The 15,429-nt window shown below is 39.7% G+C and overlaps 1 protein-coding gene across 2 annotated transcripts in view; it reads left to right on the top strand.

The window, feature by feature from the left end:
- EEFSEC (eukaryotic elongation factor, selenocysteine-tRNA specific) overlaps window positions 1-14,922 on the top strand; it is a 120,894-nt gene extending 105,972 nt beyond the window's left edge. For both annotated transcript variants that reach the window (XM_051627324.1, XM_051627325.1), the window contains exon 7: window positions 14,158-14,922. In XM_051627324.1, coding sequence (XP_051483284.1) covers window positions 14,158-14,342 — 185 coding nt within the window. In that variant the 3' untranslated portion in view covers window positions 14,343-14,922. The remainder of the gene's footprint in view (window positions 1-14,157) is intronic.
- Window positions 14,923-15,429: the final 507 nt, after the last annotated feature.

A 15,429-nucleotide genomic window follows, 5' to 3' on the forward strand; every position in this document is an offset into this window, starting at 1 on the left:
TTTTTGAGATTAATGGTATTGAAGCAGCTTACAGGAAGAATTTCCATTTTGCAAATCTGTCTTCACTTTCCTGATTTCTAAAATCACTGGCTAATTCATTTCTGTAAGAGCATTTTAAAATAGTAGTAGTTAAATTATACAAAGAATCAGTTAAGGCTCAGTGAGGCTCAGCCAGCATGTGCCAAATGGGGAAAAATCATAGTGTCTTAATTAAGAGAAACGTAGGGAACTTTTTTTTCACTGCTAGAGAATTTGTGGGTGACTAAGAAATGTATAGACTTGAGTTTTTTATTTTATAAATAACAAACAGATACATGTCTTCATCCTTTGTGGCCTTGTTGACTCAATTTACTTGGATGGAATTTTTCAACATTTAAAACAAATTAAAATTCATGAATCATTTCTGCTTAAAGGCACAAGCTTTCATACATACAATAGCTGAGACTCCTAACTGGTTACATACATCAATTCTGGTTAGGACATGCAAATTTTGTACTTGCTTAAATACAAAATGCGGATGAAAGTTTTAATAAGGTCAGACACTGTGGGTATTAATGGTTATAAGATCATTACTGTTCTCAACAGCTGTCTGGTTTAGCATTGCTTTGTCTCTGCACTGTTTCCTGCAAAAGCAGCAATTAGTTTGTAGGACAGATGTGGAGAAGACACCATACTGTGGCAGAGGGTGACAGCATGCATCTTTCTGGTTCGTAAAGCTGGTTTGTGTTGCCTTTGACACAGTCTGCAGTTTCTTGGTACTTTTGAGAGAGGTTTTTCACTTTTGCTGTAGTGATCTAGATAAGCTCTTAAACTCTCAGGTTTTGTGCTTCTGCACTTGTATGATGTGGCCCTGTTCAGGAGGGGGAGGTGTCATTTAACCCCGGGAACATGTGGATTAGATTAAGATCAGCATTGTTGTACTCCATGGTAAATGCAGCTTGTGAATTTTTAAAAATTGTCTTAATTATTGCAGCTAGTTGATTGCTGGTACAGCTAACCAAGCTTTTTCACAAGCATTTTGTAATGTGGAAGACTTTATCAGGAAGCTTTAATTTCAACTTTCCTTGAATTTGCTTTAAAATCTGACTCGGGGAAGGTAAGTGAGCAGTCAGTGGATGCCAACAGAAAATAACTTTCAGATTAAAAATATAAGTTGGTTTCATTTTTTTATTATTATTTTGTTGTTGTTCTTGTTGTTTTTCAAGTATGTTATTTCAAAGATACTTTGAATTATTTACTGTAGTGCAGGTTTGGTTTAGGAAGCTCAATTCTCCACTGTAATACCAAGGCACCCAGTCACTTCAGCACAGCTCTAGGCACTGTGTTGGTATTCATAGAAGTGTCAGCTGTGCTTTGCTATTTGCTTGTTTCTTCTCTGGAGTTCCCTTGCAGAGGAGAAGGGAAGCAAGTTGAGATGTTTGTAGCTGCATGTGTGTGTTGCTGAGAACTAAAGCAGTTGCATTGGAACATAAAATTAAGGTAAAAAATAAATAAAAAATAATTGGGATGCCAAGCAAGAATGTGTTCCTTGCTAAGGCTGACTTGTACCATCATTGAATTGCACTGGAAGCTGGGTACATTTTCTGTAGCAGGGATTTTTAAGAGCACTGGAATTACTGAGAGCAAATTTTGTTACGTGGGCCAGATAATTAGCGTTTGAAGTTCAACCAGACAGAGCATCCTGTAACTATAACTGGAAAACATAACAGTGCCTGCAAAAACAAATTCATCTAGTCTTGTCCCTTGGGTGGCCTCTTCTGTGCTTTTTATTATGTGACCCTTGCTTTTCTCATGCAGCTTTCCTCCCCTTACACTGAGGTCCACCTGTGAACAGTGTTGGAGCCTGGGAACCTCAGCCCAGAACATGTGCCCTGTGAAGCTGATGCCTCTCTGGGTGTTTGTGCTGTGTTACCACCTTCACCAGTTTCAGCGTGTGCTGTTGGTCTTGGCAGCCTGTAAAAGCCATTGGGAGGGAAATGTACTCTGGAACTGTGAACCTGGAGAGCCATTTTAGGGAAGAAGCATATGAATAATGAGGCAGAACTGGCATACATTTGAATTTGTCTTGATAAAACAAAATTATACAAATTTCCTGAGTCCTTTTTTGCAGAAAGCCAAAGAAAAGGAGTTTATAGGTTATTAAAGGCTGAAAACTTGACAGTAACCCAACATTCTCATACTGTTTCTTCTCTTCCACCTCCTACAACATTTTTTCCCCTGTAATAATTAGTTTGAACTTTCCTCTGTTTCTCTGGATCAAGTAATTTTCATACAACTTCAGGATTTTTTTTATGCTTTAAATCTTTCTTCTAAATAATGTTTTTAATAACAAAAAAAAGCCATGAATACATTATAATTTCAATTTTCATGGTGTGTGAAAGATTTCTGCACTAGGTCTTTATTGTTTTTGAAGAATTCATCACCCGAGTTAAGAAGCTTAATATAAATTAAAGAAGGTATTAAGGAACATTAAGACATCAAAATGTGGAGCGTTCTTTTCCTTTCGATTGCTCCAAATGCAAACAAGTTGAATAAAATGCAATCAAAGGGCCTGTTTGGAGAACATTGAGTGGCTTTACAGCTGTTCTGTAGAGAACCTCTGGTAAGAGCATAATTCAAATAAAAAAGCCTTTCTTTCCTCCTCCTAATTCTCTTTGTTGTGGTGACAACAGAGTACAAGCCCGATAAAAATTTAATCACCTTATCTTTTTAAAGCAAATTGCATGTTTGTTTACACACAATATACATAACATAAAAAAGAAAAAGCTGCTATCCAATCCCCCACCCCCTTCTAATCGCATTAAAGGCCCTTGCCTAGAAGTTTTTAAAAAAATAATAAATGTTTTATTCTTTATTCTGAAGTCCCATTGTTCAGGATTGCTTTATAAAGGCAGACCAGGGAAAGATGAGTATCACTAAAGTTAAACTCTGGACCAGCGCTGAGCAGCAGATGCCTGGGATATGTCAACAGAGTTGGTCCAGCTTAACTGGCTTCTGTGTTGCCTACTCCACATCAAGAGTTGGAGGCAAGACGGGAGGATTACAGATGGGCCTGCAGATCTAGCACTTTGATTCAAAGCTGCTTTGTAATGAATTGGCTTTGATTCTGTGTCAGATCTGCGAACCTGAACTGTTTCCGCGTTGTCTGCGCTTCCGAGAGGCTGCTCTCTGGGAGACTGTATTGGTGCTGTGTGTGGTGTTGCCTTGTCACTAGGCTGATGAAATCTTAGCCCCTTGTGTTGAATTCCAAACGTGTTCTCGGTTGTTTCTGCTCACTTTAGTGCAGAGAGCATGAGCGTTATTAGTTTTGTGTATTTACTATTCTATAGGTTCTGGGATACTGACAGAAACCCAAGTCTTGTCCAGCCCATTGCAGAGTGGCTGTGGGCTGAGAACTCCCTCACTGGGTAGAAATGTAGTCCCAGCATGATATTCTATGAGTTTTTAAATTAAGAAAGCTCATATGCTTAGTGGTTCCTTGTTCTATTTCTATATATCTAGCTCTTTTGGACACTTTGAATTTTTGTCCCTCTTGATTTGAGGATTTAACCAACAAGGACCCCTCAATAGGAGAACTTGCAAGAATGTGTCCTGTACAAGAGTTGCCATGGACTCTTCCCAATTTTATTAATTATATTGATATTTGTCTCCTGTTCTCCTTTGCTCTCTTCCTGGGAGAGTGCTACTTAGAGGTCCAGTGACAAAATTGTGATTTCAAGACACTGTTCTGTCTTTGACTATTTTGAATGGTCTTGGATATTTCATGCTGACCTGCCTGTAGTTTTTCTATTGTTGAATTGTAACAAGGTCCTGTCTACATTCCCAAGCTTCCAATTACATTACGTTGCATATATTAGTGATTGTATGTCCTTATTAGCTTCATTGTTTTTCACAGTTGCTTCTGTGGTGTGCTGGGCATCTTCCATGCACTGTTTTAGCTTCAGGGAGCTTAGACATGTAGATTAAAAGCACATCATCAATAGGTTAAGCATAACCAGCTCTATCTTGGCATTCCTTCTTCCCAGAGAGCTGACTCTCCCTTCTGATATGCTGGGAAGATGACGATAATACTCTTAGGTGTTATCTCAATGACTTGCATGAACCTTGATTGGCCATCAAGTGAAACCAGAGTTTACAAATAATTGCTAATGTGATACATCAGCTGGCATATTTGCAACTTTGCTAATGTGCTGAAAGCACATGCAGGAATTAATTTGGAAATCCTTTAGGCCAATGGGACAGTGCTGGACTTGAGGACAAAAAGATTGCCTTTTAGAGGTTATGTTTTAGCTCTGCAGTTTGATCCACTGTATTGTGTGTCCACTTAATTTGTGTAGCCTAGACCTAGTAGTCATGGTGCTCTGGTCTCCTGTGTAGCTTGTATTAAAGCTGGTCTCTAGACACAGAAACAAAAATTGGTGTAGATTATGCAAGTCATAGTTCAGGAGTGCAAAGTATAAAGTTCTTTAGGAGAGTTTCTCTAGGAGGGCTTAGAGCCAATGTATGGATTTGGCACATAACATAGCAACTGGAATATATGTTGGCCTGGAAAACAAGGTCAGGTTTGGTACTTTCAACCTAATTCATACTGCAGTATGGTCAACTAGCCAAGAAATGGAGATCCCCAGTGTGTTGTTTCTATTTGAGCTGTTACTTGGGGCTGAAGTGTTTATTGGGTTAGGGTGTGTTTTGGAAAATCCTGGAACTGGAAATAGCCTTCTAAAGTGTGCTTGGGTTTGTGTAGACTACTGAAATAATGAGATGGTTGCAGAGCAATGGTATGAATCGTGGTAAGGATTTGTCAATGCAAATTTTTATCCTGCTACATGGCTTCAGATGCCAGTGGTCCATTTGTATCTGATGTTGAAGTATAATATTTTTGGAAAAAAAAAGTTAGTGTGGTTATGTAAATTTGGGAAATGGGGTAGTATATCCTGACAATATTTCAGGAAATTGAGAAGTCTAAAGCTGTGAATGAGTGGCACACTCTCAAGATAATGTGGTAAGCTGGTTGTCCTTGGTGTAGATGACAAGTTAGAGACTAAGAGAGGATAAGAAGGGGCAGGGAGGGCATGTCTAGGGAAGTATGGCATTGATACCCATTCAGTAGCCAGAAAATATGTTGTGGTCCTTTACTCTGTGCTCCGTTTACCAGTATGAAAAAATATCAAACTGAAAATCAAGACGCTGACTTCATGCAGAGGGTATGGCAGACTAATTAAAGAAAAAAAGTGTACCAATTGAGCCTATAAAACTCTTCCTGACCTTGAGAAAACTCCCAGAGAGCTGTGGGAAACTCCATTCTGTCCCCTCTGAACTTTTTTGTGTTGTTGTTTAAATATAGTAACTGCTTTTTTAATTAAAAAGAAAAATTAGATGGCATTTCAAATTGTCTCCATGGTGCCTTGGGGACCTATTACAGTACAAATTACCCCTTACTATTTAGTGAGGTCTTGTTTACTATTGTGTGGAGCGAGGGTTACCAGTGTGAGGATGTAGGACAAGAAGGGCCCTTCTTTAAAGTCTGGCTCTGCACATGAAAGTGACGCCAGCAATTGGAAGCAATTTGTGGAATTGTTTGATTATATTAATTACGGCACCAGCAAACAGTGCTTGGGAAACAGTTTTGTTTTCTTGCATTCTTTCTTGATTGCTTGCAGCAAAAGCCAAGATACAAAATGTGCCTTTAAGGACTGCTGGAGAGTGTAGTTCAAGCCATTGTGTAAAATTGGCACTGAGCTTGAAAGGGTTGTGTCCAGCTTGATGTGAGAGTTTTCCAAATACAGCTTCGACCTGAACTTCACCTAGGTCACCCTCTTGAACTAAAACAACTTCTGTCTTCCTCGTCAAGGAAGAACAGCTCTTTCTCTGCTAAGTAGGAGCCCATAATGAAATCCATGTTATTTCCAGTAGTACCACCTCTTCCAATAATGTATTTCAGTCCAAAAACCTGCATGAACTTGACAAATGGATAGACAAGACTCAGTTTGGTTCACCACTGAACTGTAGCCTTTTCTGATTTGGTATGGGGCACCCCTTCCTCAATTTATGGAAAAATGTTAGTAGTTTAGTAGTTAAGGATTTCCAAACAGTTTTGAAGCTGAGACTGCAGGAATTACTCCTCTGGTGCAGGCTGGCTGTCACAACAGTGTTTGGTCAGGATGTGGGGCAGTCTGCTTCTGCTCAAAGTGGCAGTAAGACCTTTTTTCTGGTCTCTGTCCTCAAGCAATGAGTTATGGATATTCTGCGTGGATCCCAAGTATCACGCTGAGGCATTAGTGTAATTCTCCTTGGGAAGAAAGGGCTCTGCTTTCTGGTCTCCTTGGAGGCCGATTGCTCTCCCTGGCCACCTTCATGCTATAGTCCTATTAATAATCACAAGTCAGGCAAGGGATAATAGCAGATTTTGTACAGGCCAGAAGAGAAAAAAATGAATCTACTCTGGAGTTTGAAACCTGAGCAGAATATTTGAGAGAGCTGACGAGATGTGGGAAAAGGTGATGTGAATTCAAAATAGAATTACTGAAGAATTGTGAAGGGATTTACATAAGTAAAATTCATTGCCTGATCTGTGAATGTAATTGAAGCTCAAATCCTGAGCTCTTGAAGGTAGCAAGGAAAGGAGTATCCCTTGTTTCTTGGGTGAGTTTCTGGACATCTGTTATGTTGAAATTGTCTAGGTAATTTTATTATCCTTGTTATCGTGTTGATGAGCACCTAGGAGCAGAGTAGATTGGCTGCTGTAGGAGCACTGTGCTTGAATCTTCTGGCTGGGCTGGTTGGTGGGTGTTGACATATTGACCCCCATGTCAGGTAGAGAATTCCTACCTGATTCTGGGCTATAGTTAGCTCAGGATGCAGTTTTCATCCCTGCTCTTTCTGAAGCACTATGTATTAATGACAGGCAAACAGGATGCCAAGTTAGATAGGGCCAGCAGTCTCTAGATGACCAGCCATCCACTAAGTGTGGTGTGACACCTCTGATGTTCTATTACAGTGTCTACAGGCAGAGTAACACAGTTTTGCTGTTCTTGGAAGGCTTACAAAGGTGTTATTTTTTCCTGATTAGCTCAGTGGGTTTTTTGCTGGGATTGTTGAAGGAGAAAAGTGACCATCTTATCTTGAATAAAATCAAAAGGTTTGATTTTAATTTTTTTGGCTGCCTTTAGCAGAGGAGAAGAGAAGCAGTGTTGCTACCTAGTAGCTTAATGTAAAGAGTCAGAGCAACAGGCAGGTATGTTTTCTATTATTCTTGTCCTTTCTGTTTGATTGTAGAGAGAGATAACAGTAAGAGGAGGGGCTGGGCAAATTGATCATTTAAGTTGGAGATGCTTTTGCTTTTTGTTTGAATCAAAACTCCAGAATGTTACTGTAAAGGTAATTGCATGGACTTTTTGTGATTTTTTTTTTTTAAGGCACAGATTAATGGTAACTTTTTTACATGTTTTGAGAATAGGTGGAGAAAGTGTGCTGTCAGACTCTTAAGAGCCCAACACTTGTACCACTGGCATTTCTCTTAATTTTGCTGGAAACCAGTGATAGATTTAATCTTGTTCTAAAGTTGATGAGAATCTGAAATGATAAGAGTGCTGTATTTGAATCTTGTGCCCTTCTTTGAACATAGGTAAATGTTTTTTGAAGTCTTAGATGAGTGTGTATAGCTGTGGCAAGAAAAAAGAATCAGTTTAGTTTATAGTTGTTCTGAAGTACTGGATTCTCAGGTCCTGCAGTACATTTCCTTTCAATGGTCTGTCATTGCAGGGGGAGAGACTGGTCTTTGTCCACTCTCTAGTGTAGCTCCTCTGCATCAGACTGTGGCATGGATGCCTTCATCCAGGGCTCTAATTATTTCTGATTTTCAGGTCAACTGTTTTTGTACTCTCTGTGAGCAGGAGAGTTGATGCAGGCATGCTCTCCTTAACTGTGTAATGAGGGTTCAGGCTCTGAGGGTTCAATTTAAGGAAATCCTGAAATTGTGAAAACCAGCTGTTACGAATAATCCATTGTGAGTGAGGATTATCCCCAACCCTTTGCCTCTTTTAAGTTTTGCTCTTTTTTTCCTTCACTCAAGAAGAAAGAAAAATGTCTGCCTGTCCTATTAAAAGGTTACATTTGCCTCAGATAGAAATTATTTCCAACATCAAATGTGCTGTGTTAACTTGTTCTCTGATGTTCAGTCAATTTTGAACATCTGAATATTGACAGAGAATGAGAAATTGCAGGTAGTTGAGTCTTTTACCTGCAGTGCTCGAAGGAAGCAAATAGGATATTTGTTTACAGATGGAAAAAAGTTTCCCACTGAATTTCTGCATGGGATTCCTGAATGGAATGGGAGGTTTGGAGATAATGCCAGCAGGTCAGGAATAGCCTAGGAATTTTACTGCTGAGTGCAAAAACTAGTTTCTACTTCAACAAGAGCTACTGATGTAGCCTCAGTGTTTTTCCTAACACAGTGGTAAAAAATCCTGAGCCAGTGCTTTCCCTGCAGCACCACTGCAGGCAGCTGGTGTAATGTTTGCTGATTTTTCTGTTGATAGGCTAAACTTTTGGTTTTGACCTGAAAGCCAAGCTATGATGAAGCAGGAGACCCGAGATCTTTTAATACAATTTTGTTGTTTTAGGATTTTTAGTGTCGTAAGAAAACTGTGCAGTCATCCGTGCAAATAGTTCATGTCCATCAGTGCTAGCTGGGATAGTTAGGCAGTAGGCTTTCCTTGCAAGTGTGCATACAAGAAGGGAGTTTTTGAAGTTCAGAAAATAAATTGCTCTCCTTGGCTGTGCTGGTGAGCCTTCTCTGCACCTATATTATTACACCTGTTTTCAATATGGGTTATCTTGCTTCTCATCTACAGTGTGTCTAACATTCAGTCTTTAAAATCTTCCATTCAAACAAAATGTTTCATTATCTCTGAAGGAGACAGGGCTATTCCTAAATATTGAAGAGATCTGTGGAAATAAAAAAGGTGGAGATGGGAAATCTGAAAAATAAAGTTGGAAAAGGAAAGACAGGTATAAAACCCCGAAGGGCATAATAGCAAGTGGAATTGGGAGTCAAGGAAGAAGGAGCTGGACTTCAGGAGAGAGAGCTTAGACCACCCTAGGAGACCTTTTGAAGGAGGAAAAGACTAAGTGAGAAAAAAAAAAAAGACAACAGATAACAGAGAATGTTGATAAGGAATGACAGTATTAAGTGAAGGAGGATGTGAAGTGAGGAAGTTATGTAAAAGGTAAAGTAGGATCCAGGCTTACAGGCACAGCTGAAATAAAAATGTATCTGGGGAGAAAGCACAGCAGTGCTGCTCCACCCTGCTGTTGTGTTAACAAAAGGAATTGGAAGATGTATCAGCTGAAGCAGTAGCAGTAAAAACATAGCAAAAGTAAACCTTGCTAGTTATGGACACTTATGTGTTTGTTGTGTTTGCTGTGATGTGTGCCCTGGCACTCCCCAGCAGCCTGGCACAGACTGTCCCCAGGCCTGACGCCAGGAGCAGCAGGGTCAGGAGCAGGGGATTGATCCATCGGGTTTTGCTGAGTCCCTGCTCCAGGGGGCCTGATCAGTGTAAGGAGAATGTGAAGCATCAGGGAAACCTTAAAACTTGTGTGGATATGAGTATATTCATGGGGGGTGGAGGGAGCAAGATTGATTTCCTGTATTTATAGACAAGAAGGGGTCTAGAATTCTACAACGTGAAATTTATATAAAAAATGATTAAAGTCGGGATGTTTCTATGCAAATTTCTTGTATGAATAATTGTAAAACTCTAGGCTACAGTGCATTTAACTATGTAAGATAAATCACTAAGAAGCCAGCTTTTATTTGTGAAAGTTGTGTAAAATTTGCATTTCTTTTATTTTGTGCATGTGAAGCTATTCTTAGAATTGGAAAATATTTTTCCCAATGAGGTGTCACTTTTTGTTTGAATTTGAAAAGTCACCCCCTTTTTTTTTTTTGGTATTTATAAATTGCTCAGTTTGGGTTAAATCCTTTCAACCACACTGAGACAAAGGATATAGCAGTAAGAGTCTGTATTCTTCTTTAAGTGTTAAGAGTAGTTGAAACTAAAGTAAGTAATGAAGTGGATTAAACTGTGTAACAAGTAGATGTTCATATCTAACCTGGGTTAGTTGATGCTGCAAGTGCTTTTTATGGAGGACCTGTCTGGGTGCTTCGTATTACAGACATGATTATGATGGGTGGGAATGAATTTGCTAAGCTTTCAGGTGCCTGATGTGCCCCTGAGGACCGCCCATTAATAATATTAATGTATAGGTATTTCCCACTGTTGTATGCAAGGCATTTCTTAGAACTTTGAAGCTGAAGTCTTTTTTTAACACACGGACTTTTTCAATTAGCAACTTGGCAAAATAAAGTAATTGTCCAACAGAGGAAGAAAAAAAAAATCTATTAACATTTGCTACAAATCCAAGTAGTACAGGCAGCACTTAATTAATGGAACAGATTTCTCACTATGTATTCAAGCTAACATAGCTATTGTTCAGGAGAGATTAGACTCTTAATGTAAGTAAGTTAAACTAGACTCCATCTAAAAATATCCGTCATTTCAGCTATTAAAGGTTTGATGTCTTCTTTGGTGACAGATATATTTCCCTTCATTTCCTTGGTTTTGTAAAATGTAAAGTATGTGCATTGTGTGTAACGCGAGAAATCCGCCGAGGTAGATGAAACCCCGATTGTGCCTCCCTGCCTGTCACTCCCTGCCTGCTCCTTTGTGCTGCTCCGTATCACGCTGCCTCTCCAGCCCTTAGACCTCCTGGCACCACAGCAGAAAAACAGAAAATGCCATTTGTTAGGGTACGATGCCAGCCACCTAATCTGTTTGCAGAATGAGGGCCGTGGGATCTGATTAGGTAATTTGGATACCTTGTGAGATTAATACCTGAGCTGCCTTTGGCTGTCAGCCCGTCATGGTGCTGCGAGGAGCTGCCACCTTCTTCCCTTTCTTCTCTAGACTTCTTACCCATAATACTGTATTTCTGTCCAAATAGGTGTGAAGGCTGCAGGTGAGATATGTCTTCTCCAGATGTGCAAGTTACTGGTAGGGTGGAGGAGGTGAGCCTGCTTGGTTGGAAACACATTTTCCCCAGTACAGCTTCAGGTGCAGTGTGTGCTTTTGTCTTGAAAATGAAGATTTTTAGACGTGAGATTCTTTGAACACCTAAGACAGTGGCCCAGGTTTCAGATGAGTTGGGCAGCCCACTAATGTCACGGGCAGTTTTTGAAGCTCTGTTTATCCGAAGTGGTGGTTTCATCCTCACAGCTGGGAATTCCCCACGTGTTGCTGCAGCCCCCGGGGTGGGAAGCTGCCCTGCCCGGGGCAGCACAGGGTGCTCAGTAGCAGCCTTGGTGCCTTGCTTCACACACCCGCATGGGAAAACTTTGGCTCTGATTTTAATGCCCTGTCTCCTCCCTTCCTCTCTCCTTTCCGCCAATTAGCATTTTTTGGAAATAAGTCTTGCAAAGCCTGCTAACATAAATAGAAGTGTTTTAGGATTTGTTTGCTTTAATTAATTTAAAGTGTGTCTCTCTGAGAGGATTTAGTTAAACATCTTTCTGAAACAGTAATGTGCCAGTAACAGCAACGTTAGTAAGTGATAAGACCCAGAAAGGGAAACCAACTAGAAAGCAAAATGAAATGTTTCTTTGTCCAAAAAATAAATGATCTTCCCAGGAAAGTGGAGGAAACTCTGTTCAGGGACACTTACAGTTAGGTTGGTCAAAACAGTAGGGAACATACAATATGAAATAAATCCTGCAAAGGCAGAGAGCGGGACTGCCTGAGGTGACTTTTTGCTGTCTTTATTTTGTTTCCCTCTTTTTTTGGCTGTTGATATATTTTTCCTAGCAGCACCTCAGATGTCCTTGTAACTTTCCAAATAGGAAGTTGCTTTTCATTTAATAATAAATCATTTTTTGGTAATGAAGGTAGTGATTGTAAGGCTAATGATATTAATGAGATTGATATTAAAGCATCTAATTAAAAAAATGGATCAGCTGCATCTAACTTGACTATATAATGTAGTAAAACCATATAATAAATGTGGTTGGGCCACACCATATTGTCTAGTTTTTTTAATTGCAAAGGTAGTCACTATCAGACTTCTCAACCATCAAGGAAAAACAGTCTCAATTATTTCCACAATGAAATAATAATTCTTTCTTTTTTTAATTCTGCTATCTGAAAAGAGAACTGCTGCTTCCTTGTCTGTGAAATCTAGGATCTTGCAGAACTATGCGAAGCTGATTCTGCTTGATGCTGCACTTCTGCAGCCTTAAATTGTAGGTGATGTAGTTATAGACAGAATAGGCTGCTTTTCTCCTCTCTTGTGCTCTTGCATTTTTTTTGAAAAAAGCAAACCCCCTCTTTCTCAAAGTCTGCACTGCAGGGTGTTGGGGCTGTTTCATAACCCCTGGTTATGAAATGGCAATTTGACCCTTTCCTGGTTCTGCTTCAACATGTCCTTGTTTCTTCCCTTCCCTTGGCTGTGTGGTGGGGATGCTGCTGGGACAATTTGCCACCTGACACAGCAAGATGAGAAGGTGGGCTCTGGTGCAGTGTCCCCCTGCAATCAGCTGTAAGTGCCCCTGGATGTGTCTGTGCTGGAGCAAATCACCTGTGCTTGTAGACCTCCTGTCTCCAGTAAATCATAAACATCTCAGTCTTTTTGTCAGGCTGTGATATGAGAATCCACATCTGAATTTCAATATGAGGGGAGAGAAGCTGATTAAGTGTTTGAGATAAGGTTATGTGACACCACAGGTTAAAAATACCTGAACTGAATTTGGCCAAATGCCTGAGAACCACATTGCAACGTGTTCGGGTGGCACTGAATAAGCTTCCAAGGAGTTTGCTGTCTTCTGCTTTAAGAAAGCAATTCTTCAGGAGTGGTTGTTTAGTAGCTGAATCTCTCTTGTTTTACAGCCTTTCTTTGGGCTTTGCTATCTATATTTCTTATCTAAAATGTCACCAATGTGTCGAGTTAAAAGGAAATATAAAAGTGCAATAAGCCTTAGCCATTTAGGAAGAAAAGGACAAATATTTTTGTTTGGCACAAATGTCTGGAGAAAGTCTTAAGTTAGATCCTCAGAATCCTACATGGGTTAATTCTAGTTCCTCTAAAAACTGACAGTTAAAACCCTTAACAAATACTGTGCTTTAGCAAAAAAAAAAAACAAACCCAACCAATGAAAATATAATGGATTTTGGCCAGTTTATCTTTGCAAATGGGCCTAATAATGTAATTTTAAAACTTTTTCTAGAACTCAGGCTTCGTGGACATGAAAGCATATGTAGATGTTTCACAAGAAGTGGTAGTGATAGGACAAGGGTAATGTTTTTAAACTGAAAGAGGGTAGATTTAGGTTATACATCAGAAGAATGTAGATACTACACCATGAGGGTAGTAAGGTGCTGAAAAGCTTCCCTGGGGAGGTGTTCAAGGCAAGGTTGGATGAGGCTTGTGCAGCCTGGCCTAGTGTGAGGTGTCCCTGCTCATGTCAGGGAGGTTGGAACCTGGTGATCTTTAAAGTCCCTTCCAACCTTACCCATTCTGTGAAAAACCATGCAAACAAACAAAAAGACCCCAAACAAATACCAAACTATGTAATTTGTTAAAACCTAAGGAATGTGCTTCTGGTAGGTCTGGGAAATAAACTAGACATTCAAGAACCTTCTGACTCTTGGGATTCTCTAAAATTACAATATTTTACCAATTGCTGTTTTTTATTCATGACATTTTTATAAGTATTCCTACTGATGAGAAGAAACTTTGGGAGATGTGTGTCAATAATAGGAAAGGTCTAATGAGTAAGAGGCTTAGGCCAGGCAGTTTGGTCTGGCTTCTTTAAATTCTTGCCTTTATTTTATACTAGAAAAGCTGAAGAAGGTAAAGCCAGGACATGGTCCTGGATTTGGGGTGTCACTTTTGCAAACTATGTTTGAAGCCTTCTCTTGCTTATCATGTGAGTTACCATGTTCGAGAAGTGTGATGCAGAAATGTGACTTTCCTCATGCATCTGATTTACTTTCTTATTTCCTTTGGTTGATTTCAGAAGTAAACTTGCCTGTTTGTTTTTTTCCAGTTACACTGAGCTGTGATGTTGAGCATGTTTGTCACGCACGTTCTTGTGTTTTACAGATGGGCTGAAGCCAGATACCAAGATGCTTCTTGCTGGTGCCTCCAAGAAGAGATCTAAGGCAGGGAAGGGGGATACCACCAAAGAGGATGAAAGCAGCAAGAATGATTCAGCCCAACCTGTTACCATCTCTCTTCTCTTTAAAAGATACGTCTTTGACACGCAGAAGAAAATGATTCAATCCTGAGAAAGCAAGAGAGGCCTCTGATTGTGCTTGAAAAACCAGACTCTGAAATTAATTCAGGTGGAATATGTTTCTTGTCTGAGCACATTAAACCTATTCCTTCCTCACAAACAGAGCCTGGAAGCTTCTGCTGACTACGCGCCCCCTTCCAGAGTCTCTGCGATCTGATTTTGTTCTGTTAAAATCTGCTGGTTCTGTCATCTTTGCTCTGTGAATCTTTGCAGTCAGTCAGAGAATGTCACCTGCTGGATTTGGGTGTGTGTTCTAATAGCAGTGTTTTTCTGGAGAATTGTTTTGGAGTTTCTCTTGGTTTAAAAGTTTACTGCCAATATTAATCTAAATCTAGTCAAGATGGGAGTTTCCTGTGACCCACAAAATGAAGCTGATGAGCCTAGGTTTACTTTCCTGAGCCAGGTGGGGGATAAAAAGCACACAGTATAAGAAGTGAAACCTAAAATGGATGTTTCACATTCCTTCAGCTACAACTATGTAAGATGCTATCAGAGAGATGGTATGGATCTTTTTTATAATTATGATTTATATCTAGAAATGTTTTCATATTAAAACATAATGATACATGTGACTAAGAGTCTTAATTGTTCTGTTTGCTTTTCCAAAGATTCAGAACCTATCTTCACTGACATTTTATATAGCTCTTCTGAATTTCCTGGCTGTTCTACAGTGAATCCTACTCCAGAATGGTTTTGGGTTTTTTTGTAACCAAAATGTCTTTGGTGAGTGAAAGAAAGTTGCCTCTGGAAACAGTCAAGGGCTTTATTTCATTAAAATAATGATAGAAGATTGCAGTGTAAACCTTGCAAAATGAGTATCTCCAAGATGCTTTAGAAACCATTAGTTGTTTAATAGGGAATTCATGGCTGCTTTAGTTCTTCCCCTCAATTTTATGTCCTAGGCTCATAAAAAGGAGAGCACTAGTAATATCCCCTCTTTGTTACTTGCAAGGCATAGGACATCTTAACATGAAAACTAACAATAATTCCACAGGTACAAAAGCTGTAGTCTGGAACAGAAATGGGATTCAGGCTTGGCAGCATGGAAAATGTTAGTTTCAGCCTTTCCAACAAAAAGA

This window comes from Apus apus, chromosome 9, assembly GCF_020740795.1.
Source record: "Apus apus isolate bApuApu2 chromosome 9, bApuApu2.pri.cur, whole genome shotgun sequence".
In the NCBI taxonomy this organism is placed as follows: Eukaryota; Metazoa; Chordata; class Aves; order Apodiformes; family Apodidae; genus Apus; species Apus apus.